Source organism: Oncorhynchus kisutch, unplaced genomic scaffold (assembly GCF_002021735.2).
Source record: "Oncorhynchus kisutch isolate 150728-3 unplaced genomic scaffold, Okis_V2 Okis01b-Okis20b_hom, whole genome shotgun sequence".
NCBI lineage: Eukaryota > Metazoa > Chordata > Actinopteri > Salmoniformes > Salmonidae > Oncorhynchus > Oncorhynchus kisutch.
The window spans coordinates 14,836,516-14,855,449 of record NW_022261978.1 but is presented as its reverse complement, the minus strand read 5'-3'; the positions used below and the strand labels follow the sequence as shown (position 1 = coordinate 14,855,449).

The following is an 18,934-nucleotide window of genomic DNA, read 5'->3' as shown; positions in this document are numbered from 1 at the left end:
CTACATTACCTCTACTATATCACACACAAAGTCACGGTCAGAACTACACTACCACATTACCTTAAGGTCAGAACTACACTACTACTACATTACCTCTACTATATCACACACAAAGTCACGGTCAGAACTACACTACCACAGTACCTTATGGGCAGAACTACACTACTACATTACCTCTACTATTTCACACACAATGTCACATTACATCACAGTTACTACATCTACTACATTACATCTACTACATCATGGTTACTACATCTACTACACTACCTCTACTACATCATGGTTACTACATCTACTACACTACCTCTACTACATCACAGTTACTACATCTACTACATCATGGTTACTACATCTACTACATTACCTCTACTACATCACAGTTAATACATCTACTACATCACAGTTACTACATCACAGTTACTACATCTACTACATCACAGTTAATACATCACAGTTACTACATCTACTACATTGCCTCTACTACATCACAGTTACTACATTTAATACTAATACCTTACCTCTACTACATCACAGTTACTACATTTAATACTAATACCTTACCTCTACTACATCACAGTTACTATATCTAATACATTACCTATACTACATCACAGTTACTACATCTACTACATTACATCTGCTACATCACGGTCACTTCCTCTTTTCATCATCTGTCTGTCTGTCTGTCTGTCTGTCTGTCTGTCTGTCTGTCTGTCTGTCTGTCTGTCTGTCGTCTGTCTGTCTGTCTGTCTGTCTGTCTGTCTGTCTGTCTGTCTGTCTGTCTGTCTGTCTGTCTGTCTGTCTGTCTGTCTGTCTGTCTGTCTGTCTGTCTGTCTGTCTGTCTGTCTGTCTGTCTGTCTGTCTGTCTGTCCTGTCTGTCTGTCTGTCTGTCTGTCTGTCTGTCTGTCTGTCTGTCTGTCTGTCTGTCTGTCTGTCTGTCTGTCTGTCTGTCTGTCTGTCTGTCTGTCTGTCTGTCTGTCTGTCTGTCTGTCTGTCTGTCTGTCTGTCTGTCTTCTGTCTGTCTGTCTGTCTGTCTGTCTGTCTGTCTGTCTGTCTGTCTGTCTGTCTGTCTGTCTGTCTGTCTGTCTGTCTGTCTGTCTGTCTGTCTGTCTGTCTGTCTGTCTGTCTGTCTGTCTGTCTGTCTGTCTGTCTGTCTGTCTGTCTGTCTGTCTGTCTGTCTGTCTGTCTGTCTGTCTGTCTGGTCTGTCTGTCTGTCTGTCTGTCGTCTGTCTGTCTGTCTGTCTGTCTGTCTGTCTGTCTGTCTGTCTGTCTGTCTGTCTGTCTGTCTGTCTGTCTGTCTGTCTGTCTGTCTGTCTGTCTGTCTGTCTGTCTGTCTGTCTGTCTGTCTGTCTGTCTGTCTGACTTACTTACTTACTTACTTTTGACTCTACAGGATACAGTCCGGGAGAAGATCTACACTCCCCTGACAGTGGAGAGTGCTGTGGATGCCAGGTGTGTGTTTCTCTCTGTGTGGGTGTTTGTGTGTGTTGTGTGTTGTTCTAACCTCCGGCATCTTCTATTGGACTTGTACTACAGCGTGTCTGTTTCCATAGAGACGCTGTTGCTAAGATCCTGTACTCGCTGCTGTTTCATTGGCTGACCGAGAAGATAAATGGGCGGGTCTATCCTCGCAACGAGGCTCTGTCCATCTCTATACTGGACATATACGGCTTCGAGGTTGCTGCTCACACACACACAGTCTGTTTCCAGTTTCCATCAGTTTCTCCCTTAGCCAACTTTATCAAGCTTTACTTTTCCTCTCTCTGTCTCTCTATCTCTCTCTCTCTCTGGCTCTCCCCTCTCTCTCTCTCTCTCTCTCTCTCTCTCTGTCTCTCTCTCTCTCTCTCTCTCTCTTCTCTCTCTCTCTGTCTCTCTATCTCTCTCTCTCTATGTATCCCCTCTCTCTCTCCCTCTCTGTCTCTCTCTGTATCCCCTCTCTCTCTCTCTCTCTCTCTCTCTCTGTATCCCCTCTTCTCTCTCTCTCTCTCTCTCTCTCTCTGTATCCCCTCTCTCTCTCTCTCCTCTCTCTCTCTCTGTATCCCCTCTCTCTCTCTCTCTCTCTCTCCCCCTCTCTCTCTCTGTATCCCCTCTCTCTCTCTCTCTCTCTCTCCCTCTATGTATCTCCTCTCTCTCTCTCTCTCTCTCTCTCTCTCTCTCTCTCTCTCTCTGTCTCTCTATCTCTCTCTCTCTCTCTGTATCCCCCCCTCTCTCTCTCTTCTCTCTCTCTCTCTCTCTCTCTCTCTCTCTCTCTGTGTATCTCCTCTCTCTCTCTCTCTCTCTCTCTCTCTCTCTCTCTCTGTGTATCTCCTCTCTCTCTCTCTCTCTCTCTCTCTCTCTCTCTATCCATAGGATCTGTTATCAACAGTTTTGAGCCAGCTGTGTATCAACTATGCCAACGAGACGCTGCAGTTCTACTTCAACAAGATCATCTTCAGGGAGGAACAGGTCAGTCAGTCAGTGCAACTGGCAACACACTGAGCTACAGCCTAAATACAAACACATGGGCCTGTACACAAAATGGCACCTGTGTTCTGAGCCAGTGTGGCTGTTGTTTTCCTTTGTTTGAGTAAGTATGGAGGTTGTTTCTGACTGCAACTGACAACACACTGAGCCACAGCCTCCATTAAAAACACATGAGCCTGGACACAAAATGGCACCTGTGTTCTGACCCTGTTAAGTGGCCAAACTTCCTGCCACCCAGGACCTATATACCAGGCGGTGTCAGAGGAAAGCCCATAAAATCGTTAAAGAGTCTAGTCACCCCAAGTCAAAGGCCGTTTTCTCTGCTACCGCACGGCAAGCGGTACCGGAGGACCAAGTCAAGAACCAGAAGGCTCCTCAACAGCTTCTACTGCCATACGACTGCTGAACAAATAATCAAAAATATTACATTTACATTGACACCCCCTCCCCCAAATTACTTTGACGAACCTGTTTCCCCGAACATTGACTCTGTACTGCTACCCCCCTGCATATAGCCTCGGTATTGTTATTTTATTGTGTTACTTTTTATTTTAAAAAAATCTTTAGTTTATTTAGTAAATATTTTCTTCACTCTATTTCTTAAAACTACATTGTTGGTTAAGGGTTTTGTAAAAAAGCCATTTCACGGTGCAACTGGCATGGCTCTAGGCACATATGAAGCCATGCCCTCCATTATAACCTATGGGCCTTGACCCAAAATGGCGTCCGTGTTCTGAGCCGGTATGTCTGCTGTTTCCTGCAGGAGGAGTACATCCGGGAGCAGATCAGCTGGCAAGAGCTTCCCTTCAGCGACAACCAGGCCGTCATCAACCTCATCGCCGCTAAGCCTCATGGGATACTGAGGATCCTGGATGACCAGTGCGGCTTCCCCCAGGTAGCCACGTCACTTCCTTTGTGTCACCTAGATTGAACATAAACAAAGGTAAAGAAAATATAATTCTAATATCCCAGAAGTCTTTGCTTCAATGAAGGAAGAATTGTAAATAACGTGGACCAACTTTGCGAGTTAGAAACAGCCCTAGTCCCGTAACTCTGTGACTCCGGAGTGTAACATCCTGTTCCTGTTGTCCTGTTGACAAGGCGACAGACCACACCTTCCTCCAGAAGTGCAACTATCACCACGGGAACAGCGATCTGTATGCCCGGCCAAAAGATGCCCCTCCCAGAGTTCACACTGAAACACTACGCTGGGAAAGTCACATACCAAGTAAACAAACACACACACACACACACACACACACACACACACACACACACACACACACTCACACACACACACACACACACACACACCACACACCACACACACACACACACACACACACACACACACACACACACACACACACACTCACACACACACACACACACACACACACACACACACACACACACACACACACACACACACACACACACACACACACTCACCTGAAGTAATATACAATCCATTCTATCCTTCCCATGTTGATGTCCTCCTAACATTATCTACCCTCCCCCTGTTGATGTCCTCCTAACATTATCTACCCTCCCCCTGTTGATGTTCTCCTAACATTATCTACCCTCCCCCTGTTGATGTCCTCCCTAACATTATCTACCCTCCCCCTGTTGATGTCCTCCTAACATTATCTCCCCTCCCCCTGTTGATGTCCTCCTAACATTATCTACCCTCCCCCTGTTGATGTTCTCCTAACATTATCTACCCTCCCCCTGTTGATGTTCTCCTAACATTATCTACCCTCCCCCTGTTGATGTCCTCCTAACATTATCTCCCCTCCCCTGTTGATGTCCTCCTAACATTATCTACCCTCCAACTGCTGATGTCCTCCTAACATTATCTCCCCTCCCCCTGTTGATGTCCTCCTAACATTATCTCCCCTCCCCCTTGTTGATGTCCTCCTAACATTATCTCCCCTCCCCCTGTTGATGTCCTCCTAACATTATCTACCCCCCAACTCTTGGTGTCCTCCTAACATTATCTACCCTCCCCCTGTTGATGTCCTCCTAACATTATCTCCCCTCCCCTGTTGATGTTCTCCTAACATTATCTACCCTCCAACTGCTGATGTCCTCCTAACATTATCTCCCCTCCCCCTGTTGATGTCCTCCTAACATTATCTCCCCTCCCCCTGTTGATGTTCTCCTAACATGATCTACCCTCCCCTGTTGATGTCCTCCTAGCATTATCTACCCTCCCCCTGTTGATGTCCACCTAACATTATCTACCCTCCAACTGTTGATGTCCTCATAACATTATTTCCCCTCCCCATGTTGATGTCCTTCCTAACATTATCTACCCTCCCCCTGTTGATGTCCTCCTAACATTATCTCCTCCCCCTGTTGATGTCCTCCTAACATTATCTACCCTCCCCCTGTTGATGTCCTCCTAACATTATCTACCCTCCCCCTAACATTATCTCCCCTCCCTCTGTTGGTGTCCTCCTAACATTATCTACCTCCCCCTGTTGATGTCCTCCTAACCATATCTACCCTCCCCCTGTTGTTGTCCTCCTAACATTATCTCCCCTCCCCTGTTGATGTCCTCCTAACATTATCTACCCTCCCCCTGTTGATGTCCTCCTAACATTATCTACCCTCCCCCTGTTGATGTCCTCCTAACATTATCTACCCTCCCCCTGTTGATGTTCTCCTAACATTATCTACGCTCCCCCTGTTGATGTCCTCCTAACATTATCTACCATCCCCCTGTTGATGTCCACCTAACATTATCTACCCTCCCCCTGTTGAATGTCCTCCTAACATTATCTCCTCCCCCTGTTGATGTCCTTCCTAACATTATCTACCCTCCCCCTGTGATGTCCTCCTAACATTATCTACCCTCCCCCTAACATTATCTCCCCTCCTCTCTGTTGGTGTCCTCCTAACATTATCTACCCTCCCCTGTTGATGTCCTCCTAAACCATATCTACCCTCCCCCTGTTGATGTCCTCCTAACATTATCTTCCCTCCCCCTGTTGATGTGCTCCTAACACTTATCTACCCTCCCCCTGTTGATGTTCTCCTAACATTATCTACCCTCCCCCTGTTGATGTCCTCCTAACATTATCTACCCTCCCCCTGTTGATGTCCTCCTAACATTATCTACGCTCCCCCTGTTGATGTCCTCCTAACATTATCTACCATCCCCCTGTTGATGTCCTCCTAACATTATCTACCCTCCCTATGTTGATGTTCTCCTAACATTATCTACCCTCCCCCTGTTGATGTCCTCCTAACATTATCTACCCTCCCCATGTTGATGTTCTCCTAACATTATCTACCCTCCCCCTGTTGATGTCCTCCTAACATTATCTACCCTCCCCCTGTTCTAGGTGCATAAGTTCCTCCATAAGAACTTTGACCTGGTGCGTCAGGACGTTCTGGAGCTGTTCAGTAGCAGTAAGAACCGCATGGTGTCCAACCTGTTCCTCCAACACAGTGAGGGGCTGGCGTCTCAGCAGCGTTCTGCCGCCAGAAGGGGCTCCACCGCCCGCCGTCTCGCCGGCAACACCGTCAGCGCCAAGTTCCAGAGCAGTCTGCAGGACCTGGTGGAGAAGATGGAGAGGTCAGGGTTCTAGGGGGTTCTGGCGTTATATACTGCCTACCTACTCGGCCACGAACAATTCAATGTCTATTCCACGTTGAAATGACGTGGAAACAACATTGATTCAACCAGTGTGTGCCCAATTGGTGCTCTAGAATTTTGAAGACTAGATCCTGTCCAGCATTCTATGGTTCTAATTCTAGGGTTCTGGGCTTCCGAGTTCTGGGGTTCTAGAGTTCTGAGTACAGCATTCTAGGGTTCTACGTTCCTCATGCTAACGTTAAAGGTTTTACATTCTAAGTGTGTCTCTACAGATGTAACCCGTACTTTGTACGTTGCATCAAGCCAAACCAGCACAAGGAGCCGGGCCAGTTTGAGACGGAGCTGGTGAAGACTCAACTACGTTACTCTGGTATCCTGGAGACCATACGCATCAGGAAGGAGGGATACCCAATCAGGATACCCTTCTACCAATTCCTCAACAGGTAGGTCACATGACAGGAAGTCACAGCCTTTAGTGGCATCACTCACTTACTTGCTTTTGGCGGCCCAGACTAATAATATGCCGTAGCTCTCTGTTGTTCAGGGCAGCTCGTCCTCTGAGACCAGTGTTGTCCATGAATCACTTCTTTAGTCTTCCAAGAGGTGGTACTTCCTCTGGTCTGAGACCAGTGTTGTCCTTGAATCTCTCCTGTGGTCTCCTAGGAGGTGGTACTTCCTCTGGTCTGAGATCAGCTTTGTCCATGAATCACTTATTTAGTCTTCCAAGATGTGGTACTTCCTCTGGTCTGAGATCAGTGTTGTCCATGACTCTCTCCTGTGGTCTCCTAGGAGGTGGTACTTCCTCTGCTCTGAGATCAGTGTTGTCCATGAATCACTTCTTTAGTCTTCCAAGAGGTGGTACATCCTCTGGTCTGAGACCAGTGTTGTCCATAAATCTCTCCTGTGGTCTCCTAGGAGGTGGTACTTCCTCTGGTCTGAGACCAGTGTTGTCCATGAATCTCTCCTGTGGTCTCCTAGGAGGTGGTACTTCCTCTGGTCTGAGACCAGTGTTGTCCATGAATCACTTCTTTAGTCTTCAAAGAGGTGGTACTTCCTCTGCTCTGAGATCAGTGTTGTCCAGGATATCTTCAAGAGACTAGGAACGGTGTTGCTGTACTACAGATGAAGTGTGTGTGTGCTCCTCAGGTACAAGGCGTTACTGTGTCTGAAGGAGGTACCTCCAGCGGACGGGGAGACCTGTGTTGAGATGATCCATAAACTCTGTCCTGTTAAACCTGGAACATACCAAGTAGGGGTTACCAAGGTGAGGAGGGGGGGGGGGGCTGTGTTGAGATGATCTGTCCTGTTAAACCTGGAACATACCAAGTAGGAGTTACCAAGGTGAGGAGTAGGGGGGGGGGGGCTGTGTTGAGATGATCCATAAACTCTGTCCTGTTAAACCTGGAACATACCAAGTAGGAGTTACCAAGGTGAGGAGGGGTGGGGGGGCTGTGTTGAGATGATCTGTCCTGTTAAATCTGGAAAATACCAAGTAGGAGTTACCAAGGCGAGGAGGGGTGGGGGGGCTGTGTTGAGATGATCTATAAACTCTGTCCTGTTCAACATGGAACATACTAAGTAGGAGTTACCAAGGTGAGGAGGGGGGGGGGCTGTGTTGAGATGATCTATAAACTAGGTTCTTCCTGGTTCTTCCTAGCTTCTTCCTGGTTCTTCCTGGTTCTTCCTGGTTCTTCCTAGTTCTTCCTAGCTTCTTCCTGGTTCCTCCTAGGTTCTTCCTGGTTCTTCCTGGGTTCGTCCTGGTTCTTCCTATCCACTGTGGCTCTGCATTGCTTGCTTTGTGGGGTTTTAGGTTGGGTAACTGTAAACGGCTAATGGAAAAAGGGGGCTTCATAAGATACATTGCATATGATTAATTTGAACATGAGGGGCTGGGGTATCGCAGGCTGGTCTACAAAGATAGAAAAATCACAATCCTCCAACCCCTATCCATGCGTGGAACGGATGTGGGTGTGGCAAAGCTTATTAAAGATCAGTGATCAAGGTTTCTTTTTTTCATTCCTCTTGTTCAACTGTTGCACCTGCAAAAAAAAGGTTTGCTCAGATGTGCGAGTGCCTTTTTGAATGTTGGTCAACAAAGATACAAATCACAATCGTTGGATATTATTTTTTTAAAGTATTCAGACCCTTTACTCAGTACTTTGTTGAAGCGCCTTTGGCAGCGATTACAGCCTCGAATCTTCTTGGGTATGACGCTACAAGCTTGGCACACCTGTATTAGTGGTTTCTCGAGTGACGTAGCGGTTTAAGGCATCTCAGCGCTAGAGGTGTCACTACAGACCCTGGTTCAGCGGTCTAAGGCATCTCAGCGCTAGAGGGGTCACTACAGACCCTGGTTCAGCGGTCTAAGGCATCTCAGCGCTAGAGGGGTCACTACAGACCCTGGTTCAGCGGTCTAAGGCACTGCATCTCAGCGCTAGAGGGGTCACTACAGACCCTGGTTCAGCGGTCTAAGGCACTGCATCTCAGCGCTAGAGGGGTCACTACAGACCCTGGTTCAGCGGTCTAAGGCACTGCATCTCAGCGCTAGACTCGTCACTACAGACCCTGGTTCAGCAGTCTAAGGCACTGCATCTCAGCGCTAGACTCGTCACTACAGACACCATGGTTTGATTCCAGCTGCACCACAACCGGCCGTGATGGAGAGTGATGCAGCGGTCTAAGGCACTGCATCTCAGCGCTAGACTCGTCACTACAGACACCATGGTTTGATTCCAGCTGCACCATAACCGGCCGTGATGGAGAGTGACGCAGCGGTCTAAGGCACTGCATCTCAGCGCTAGACTCGTCACTACAGACCCTGGTTCAGCGGTCTAAGGCACTGCATCTCAGCGCTAGACTCGTCACTACAGACCCTGGTTCAGCGGTCTAAGGCACTGCATCTCAGCGCTAGACTCGTCACTACAGACACCATGGTTTGATTCCAGCTGCACCACAACCGGCCGTGATGGAGAGTGACGCAGCGGTCTAAGGCACTGCATCTCAGCGCTAGACTCGTCACTACAGACCCTGGTTCAGCGGTCTAAGGCACTGCAACTCAGCGCTAGACTCGTCACTACAGACCCTGGTTCAGCGATCTAAGGCACTGCATCTCAGCGCTAGACTCGCCACTACAGACACCATGGTTTGATTCCAGCTGCACCACTGGCCGTGATGGAGAGTCCCATAGGGCGGCTCACAATTGTCCCAGCGTCGTCCAGGTTTGGCTGGTGTAGTCATTGTAAATAAGAATTCGTTCTTAACTGACTTGCGAAGTTGGAGAGGTAGGGTAATCTAGTGATCCCCATGTGTAGATGTTCCTGAAGGAGGAGCTGTAGGAGAGGAAGGGTAATCTAGTGATCCCCATGTGTAGATGTTCCTGAAGGAGGAGCTGTTGGAGAGGTAGGGTAATCTGGTGATCCCCATGTGTAGATGTTCCTGAAGGAGGAGCTGTAGGAGAGGAAGGGTAATCTAGTGATCCCCATGTGTAGATGTTCCTGAAGGAGGAGCTGTACCAACTGATGGAGTGGAAGCGTGATCTGGTGTTCCACGTGGCTGCCGTGACCCTGCAGCGTTACACACGGCTGTACTTCATCAGGAAGAGACGGAACAAGTTCCGAAACACCATGATTCAACTACAGACCTTCTGTAGAGGACACCTGGCAAGGTAACACACACACACACACACACACACACACACACCGCTAAAACACCATGATTCAACTACAGACCTACTGTAGAGGACACCTGGCAAGGTAACACACACACACACACACCGCTAAAACACCATGATTCAACTACAGACCTACTGTAGAGGACACCTGGCAAGGTAACACACACACACACACCGCTAAAACACCATGATTCAACTACAGACCTACTGTAGAGGACACCTGGCAAGGTAACACACACACACACACACACACCGCTAAAACACCATGATTCAACTACAGACCTACTGTAGAGGACACCTGGCAAGGTAACACACACACACACACACACCGCTAAAACACCATGATTCAACTACAGACCTACTGTAGAGGACACCTGGCAAGGTAACACACACACACACACATACACTCTCACACACACACACACATACACTCTCACACACACACACACATACACTCTCACACACACACACACACATACACTCTCACACACACACACACATACACTCTCACACACACACACATACACTCTCACACACACACACACACACATACACTCTCACACACACACACACATACACTCTCACACTCACACACACACACACCGCTAAAACACCATGATTCAACTACAGACCTACTGTAGAGGACACCTGGCAAGGTAACACACACACACACACCGCTAAAACACCATGATTCAACTACAGACCTACTGTAGAGGACACCTGGCAAGGTAACACACACACCGCTAAAACACCATGATTCAACTACAGACCTACTGTAGAGGACACCTGGCAAGGTAACACACACACACACACACACACACACACGCACACACCGCTAAAACACCATGATTCAACTACAGACCTACTGTAGAGGACACCTGGCAAGGTAACACACACACACACCGCTAAAACACCATGATTCAACTACAGACCTAATGTAGAGGACACCTGGCAAGGTAACACACACACACACACATACACTCTCACACACACACACACACACACATACACTCTCACACACACACACACATACACTCTCACACACACACACACACACACACACATACACTCTCACACACACACACACACATACACTCTCACACACACACACATACACTCTCACACACACACACACATACACTCTCACACACACACACACATACACATACACTCTCACACACACACACACACACACACACACACACATACACTCTCACACGCACACACATACACTCTCACACACACACACACACACACACACAGACAGACCCTGTCTCTCTGTAAACAGCCAATCAGAGCATGTCTCTCTCTCTGTAAACAGCCAATCAGAGCATGTCTCTCTCTCTGTAAACAGCCAATCAGAGCATGTCTCTCTCTCTGTAAACAGCCAATCAGAGCATGTCTTTCTGTAAACAGTTTATCGGAGCTTGTCTCTCTCTAAATAGCCAGTCAGATCCTGTCTCTCTGTAAACAGGAAGAGGTTTGCTCTGAAGAGGAAGTACCTCATCAAGTTCCGTTCCATCGTGTTGCTCTACATCAACCGTCGAAGCTATGTGAAGGTAACACACACACGGACGGACGGACACACACACACACACACACACACACACACACACACACACACACACACACACACACACACACACCAGGGTCCGAAACAGAAGGGATTAAGTGATGAGTGTTTAATGTTTGGGTTCCTTTCAGGCGGAGATCGAGCCAATCAGGAGAGCCGAGGAGGAGTTCAGGAGGATAGAGGAGGTAAAGACCTCGTCCCTTTCCTTCTGTCTCCACCTCTGATTGGTTAATTAGTATTAATTACCACGTGTCCCGGATTGTGCGTGACAGTCCCACACTTTGACACTTTGACCCCATGTCCCGCAATCAAACAATCATGTCCCGAGTTTCATCAACAAGTTCAAACATCAGTAAACTGTTGGGGAAAACAGGTGGATTTGTCCTTCAGTTATACATTCTAACCAGTCTCTTTCAATCACCATCAGTAAACTGTTGGGGGGAAACAGGTGATTTGTCCTTCAGTTAGACATTCTAACCAGTCTCTTTCAATCACCATCAGTAAACTGTTGGGGGAAACAGGTGATTTGTCCTTCAGTTAGACATTCTAACCAGTCTCTTTCAATCACCTTGCGCTTATGAAAATATATTCTGTGTATCAGGGATGGGCAGCTTCTTTTGGGGGGGAGAGGGCTATTTTTGCTAACTCTGTCAGGGTAACTTACAGTTGAGAGTTGGAAAAATATAATACAGGAATGCTAGAATAATAGAATAATAAAATACTAGAATAACAGAATACTAGAATAATATAATATTATAATGTTATAATACTAGAATAACAGAATACTAGAATAATGGAATAATAAAATACTAGAATAACAGAATACTAGAATAATGGAATAATGGAATAATAGTACACTAGAACATTAGAACATTATAATAATATAATATTAGAACAATATAATACTAAAATAATATAATACTAGAATAATATAATATTATAATACTAGAATAATATAATATTATAATACTAGAATAATATAATATTATAATACTAGAATAATATAATATTATAATACTAGAATAATAAAATACTAGAATAATATAATATTATAATACTAGAATAATATAATATTATAATACTAGAATAATATAATATTATAATACTAGAATAATATAATATTATAATACTAGAATAATAAAATACTAGAATAATATAATATTATAATACTAGAATAATAAAATACTAGAATAACAGAATACTAGAATAATGGAATAATAGTACACTAGAACATTAGAACATTATAATAATATAATATTAGAACAATATAATACTAAAATAATATAATACTAGAATAATATAATATTATAATACTAGAATAATATAATATTATAATACTAGAATAATAAATACTAGAATAATATAATATTATAATACTAGAATAATAAAATACTAGAATAATATAATATTATAATACTAGAATAATATAATATTATAATACTAGAATAATAAATAATAAAATACTAGAATAATATAATATTATAATACTAGAATAATAAAATAATAAAATACTAGAATAATATAATATTATAATACTAGAATAATATAATATTATAATACTAGAATAATATAATATTATAATACTAGAATAATAAAATAATAAAATACTAGAATAATATAATTTATAATACTAGAATAATAAATAATAAAATACTAGAATAATATAATTTTATAATACTAGAATAATAAAATAATAAAATACTAGAATAATATAATTTTATAATACTAGAATAATATAATATTATAATACTAGAATAATAAAATAATAAAATACTAGAATAATAAAATACTAGAATAATATAATATTATAATACTAGAATAATAAAATAATAAAATACTAGAATAATATAATTTTATAATACTAGAATAATAAAATATTATAATACTAGAATAATAAAATAATAAAATACTAGAATAATATAATATTATAATACTAGAATAATAAAATATTATAATACTAGAATAATAAAATAATAAAATACTAGAATAATAAATATTATAATACTAGAATAATAAAATAATAAAATACTAGAATAATATAATATTATAATACTAGAATAAATAATATTATAATACTAGAATAATAAAATACTAGAATAATATAATATTATAATACTAGAATAATAAAATAATAAAATACTAGAATAATATAATATTATAATACTAGAATAATAAAATAATAAAATACTAGAATAATATAATATTATTAATACTAGAATAATAAAATACTAGAATAATATATATTAAATACTAGAATAATATAATATTATAATACTAGAAAATAAATACTAGAATAATAATATTATAATACTAGAATAATAAATACTAGAATAATATAATATTATAATACTAGAATAATAAATAATAAAATACTAGAATAATATAATATTATAATACTAGAATAATAAAATAATAAAATACTAGAATAATATAATATTATAATACTAGAATAATATAATATTATAATACTAGAATAATAAAATACTAGAATAATATAATATTATAATACTAGAATAATAAAATAATAAAATAATAAAATACTAGAATAATATAATATTATAATACTAGAATAATAAAATAATAAAATACTAGAATAATATAATATTATAATACTAGAATAATATAATATTATAATACTAGAATAATAAATACTAGAATAATAATATATAATACTAGAATAATAAATACTAGAATAATATAATATTATAATACTAGAATAATATAATATTATAATATTATAATACTAGAATAATAAAATACAAAAATACTAGAATAATATAATATTATAATACTAGAATAATATAATATTAGAATAATATAATATTATAATACTAGAATAATATAATATTAGAATACTAGAATAATAAAATAATAAAATACTAGAATAACCAAATACTATAATACTAGAATAATATAATATTAGAATACTAGAATAATAAAATAATAAAATACTAGAATAACCAAATACTATAATAATGGAATAATAGAATAATAGAATTATAGTTATATCGGGCGGCAGGGTATCCTAGTGGTTAGAGCGTTGGACTAGTAACCGGAAGGTTGCAAGTTCAAACCCCCGAGCTGACAAGGTAGAAATCTGTCGTTCTGCCCCTGAACAGGCAGTTTACCCACTGTTCCTAGGCCGTCATTGAAAATAAGAATTTCTCCTTCACTGACTTAACTGACTTGTCTAGGTAAATAAAGTTCAACAATAGTACATATTAGAATAATAGAATACTAGAATACAATAATAATGGAATACTACATTTTATTTTAATATAATATTGTAATAATGGAAAACCAGAATGTTAAAATATTTAAATAATGGAATACTAGAATATTAGAATAATAGAATATTGGAATATTATAATACCAGAATAGTAGAGTATTAGAATACTAGAATATTAGAATATTAGAATACTAGAATAATAGAGTACTAGAATACTAGAATATTAGAATACTAGAATATTGGAATATTATAATACCAGAATAGTAGAGTACTAGAATACTAGAAAAATGGAATTCTAGAATATTATATTATTATAATAATGGAATACTAGAATAATATAATAGTAGAATACTAGAATAATAGAATACTATAATACTATAATCTTATAATAATGGAATACTAGAATATTATAAAATTATACCAATAGAATATTATAATAATGGAATACTAGAATACTAGAATATTATAATACAAGAATAATAAAATACTAGAATACTGTAATACTAGAATATTAGAATAATAGAATTCTAAAAATACTAGCATCCTAGAATACTATAATAATATAATACTATAATACTATAATACTGGAATATTATAATAATAGAATACTGGAATTATAGAATACTAGAATACTAGAATATTAGAATACTGGAATACTAGAATATTAGAATATTAGAATACTGGAATACTAGAATATTAGAATAGTAGAATACTGGAATACTAGAATTCTAGAATATTAGAATATTAGAAAACTATAGTACTAGAATACAAGAATATTAGAATACTAGAATATTAGAATACTGGAATACTAGAATACTAGAATAGTAGAATACTATAATACTGGAATAATAGAATAATTGAATACTAGAATACTAGAATATTCTAATAATGGAATAGTAGAATAATATAATATTCTAATAATGGAATACTAGAATATTAGAATTCTAGAATACCAGAATAAATGAATACTATTGTCCCTCATTTGAGTGTTTTAAATGTGCTTTGATCTGAACCCTTGACTGACCCCCTGACCTCTAACCTCTAACCCCTCTGTGTAGGAGCGGGCCAACAGAGAAGTGGTGAACGTTACAACTCTGCCCATCCCTGCTGAGTTGGGGTTTCTGCTGCAGGCTTCCGCAGGTAGGCTATTATCCTGAATAACACACTAGCTCTGGTCCAGATCCTCCCATCTCTCTGTCTAGCTCTGGTCCAGATCCTCACATCTCTCTGTGTGTCTAGGTGGCAGGGAGCTCCACTCTGAGTGTATGTCTCTGGTCCAGCTCCTCACATCTCTCTGTCTATCTCTGGTTCAGCTCCTCACATCTCTCTGTCTAGCTTTGGTCCAGCTCCTCACATCTCTCTGTCTAGCTCTGGTCCAGCTCCACACATCTCTCTATGTGTCTAGGTGGCAGGGAGCTCCACTCTGAGTGCCTAGCTCTGGTCCAGCTCCTCACATCTCTCTGTGTGTCTAGGTGGCAGGGAGCTCCACTCTGAGTGGCTATCTCTGGTCCAGCTCCTCACATCTCTCTGTGTGTCTAGGTGGCAGGGAGCTCCACTCTGAGTGCCTATCTCTGGTCCAGCTCCTCACATCTCTCTGTCTAGCTCTGGTCCCGCTCCTCACGTCTCTCTGTGTGTCTAGGTGGCAGGGAGCTCCACTCTGAGTGCCTAGCTCTGGTCCAGGCCCCTAAGGTCCAGGTGGATCCTCAGCTGACTCTGCCGTTGAACATCAACAACTACCTCATCACTCACTACATAAGGACCATCTTCAGGGTGAGAACACACCGGTATTAAAACGTGTGTTTGATGTTGAGCTCAGTGTTCAGTCGGTGAATCTGTGTTGATGTTGAGCTTAGTGTTCAGTCGGTGAATCTGTGTTGATGTTGAGCTTAGTGTTCAGTCGGTGAATCTGTGTTGATGTTGAGCTTAGTGTTCAGTCGGTGAATCTGTGTTGATGTGTTTGATGTTGAGCTCAGTGTTCAGTTGTGAATCCATGATGCTGATGTGTTTGATGTTGAACTCAATGTTCTGTTGTGAATCCATGATGTTGATGTGTTTGATGTTGAGCTTAGTGTTCTGTTGTGAATCCATGATGTGATGTGTTTGATGTTAAGCTCAGTGTTCAGTTGTGAATCCATGTTGATGTGTTTAGGAAGCTTTGTTTGGGATGTTGTTTGCTCCGTTGGAGCGCTCTCTGACCCGGGTGGACGAGGAACTGAATCAGCCAGCGGTGGACGTCTTTATGCTGGTACACTATGCTCTAGAACCCTCTATAGAACCCACCTTCAGAACCCTCGCTATGGTACACTACGCTCTAGAACCCTCTCTAGAACTCACCCGTTAGAACCCTCTCTATAGAACACTACGATCTAGAACCATCTGTAGAACCCACCTTTAGAACCCTCTCCATGGAACACTATGGTCTAGAACCCTCTGCAGAACCCACTTTTAGCACCATCTCTAAGGAACACTATGATCTAGAACCCTCTATAGAACCCACCTTTAGAACACTCTATATGGAACACTATGATCTAGAACCCTCTGCAGAACCCACCTTTAGAACTGTCTCTATGGAACACTACGATCTAGAACTCTCTGTAGAACCCACCTTTAGAAGCCACATTTAAAACTCACCTTTAGAACCCTCTCTATGGTACACTATGCTCTAGAACCCTATGTAGAACCCACCTTTAGAACCCTCTCTATGGAACACTACAATCTAGAACCCTTTGTAGAACCCACCTTTAGAACCCTCTCCATTGTAGAACAGTGGTTCCCAACCTTTTTCAGTTACTGTACCACCAACTGAAGTTTTGCTCTGCCCTGAGTAACCCTGAAGTACCCACTGCATTATACCAGTCTATGGTCTCATGAGTCTTCTCATGTACCCCCATGGAACCATACTGTAACATGGTGTGTTCTGTGTTCTCTCTTCTAGATTCTGAGGTTCATGGGGGACCCCGACCTGAACGGAGCTCAGGAGAACCTGTTTGGGAACTACATCATCCAGAAAGGACTGGCCAATCAGAGCCTCCGAGATGAGATCCTGGCACAGGTAGCAAATCAAGTCTGGCGAAACGTCAACCCTCAGAACTCAGAACGCGGGTGGCTCCTCCTCTCCGCCTGTCTCTCCTCCTTCCATCCCTCGCAACGGCTGGAAAAATACCTCCTCAAGTAAGTCCCACACACACACGATACACACACACACAAACGCACGCACACGCACGCACACATACACACACGCACGCACACACACGGTACACATACACACACATACATACACATATACACACACACACAATATACAAACATACACACACACACACCCATGATACACACACATACACACACACTGATACACACACACTGATACACACACACATGATGCACACACATGATAACACACACACACTGATACACACACTGATACACACACACTGATACACACACACTGATACACACACACACTGATTACACACACACTGATACACACACACTGATACACACACACTGATACACACACACTGATACACACACACCATGATCACACACATGATAAACACACACACACACTGATACACACACACTGATACACACACACTGATACACACACACTGATACACACACACTGATACACACACATGATAAACACACACACACACACACACTGATACACACACACACTGATACACACACACTGATACACACACAACACACCACACACACACACACACACACACACACACACACACACACCACACACACACACACACACACACTGATACACCACACACTGATACACACACACTGATACACACACACTGATACACACACCACTGATACACACACACACACACTGATACACACACACTGATACACACACACAAACGCACGCACACGCACGCACACATACACACACGCACGCACACACACGGTACACATACACACACATACATACACACATACACACACACTGATACACACACACTGATACACACACACATGATGCACACACATGATAAACACACACACACACTGATACACACACACTGATACACACACACTGATACACACACACTGATACACACACACTGATACACACACACACTGATACACACACACTGATACACACACACTGATACACACACACTGATACACACACACTGATACACACACACATGATGCACACACATGATAAACACACACACACACTGATACACACACACTGATACACACACACTGATACACACACACTGATACACACACACACTGATACACACACATGATAAACACACACACACACTGATACACACACACTGATACACACGCACTGATACACACACACTGATACAACACACTGATACACACACACTGATACACAACACTGATACA

The 18,934-nt window shown here is 41.6% G+C and overlaps 1 protein-coding gene across 1 annotated transcript in view; it reads left to right on the top strand.

Moving 5' to 3' along the window:
- The window catches only part of LOC109887356 (unconventional myosin-XV-like), a 99,938-nt gene that overhangs the window by 8,485 nt on the left and 72,519 nt on the right, over nucleotides 1-18,934 (top strand). Inside the window, 16 exon segments of the mRNA XM_031811099.1 lie at nucleotides 1,397-1,455; nucleotides 1,557-1,680; nucleotides 2,353-2,448; nucleotides 3,230-3,361; nucleotides 3,568-3,636; nucleotides 3,638-3,694; nucleotides 5,820-6,052; nucleotides 6,346-6,516; nucleotides 7,220-7,337; nucleotides 9,562-9,737; nucleotides 11,218-11,302; nucleotides 11,448-11,501; nucleotides 15,604-15,685; nucleotides 16,185-16,315; nucleotides 16,695-16,790; nucleotides 17,481-17,716. Of these exon segments, the coding sequence (XP_031666959.1) occupies nucleotides 1,397-1,455; nucleotides 1,557-1,680; nucleotides 2,353-2,448; nucleotides 3,230-3,361; nucleotides 3,568-3,636; nucleotides 3,638-3,694; nucleotides 5,820-6,052; nucleotides 6,346-6,516; nucleotides 7,220-7,337; nucleotides 9,562-9,737; nucleotides 11,218-11,302; nucleotides 11,448-11,501; nucleotides 15,604-15,685; nucleotides 16,185-16,315; nucleotides 16,695-16,790; nucleotides 17,481-17,716 (1,919 nt within the window).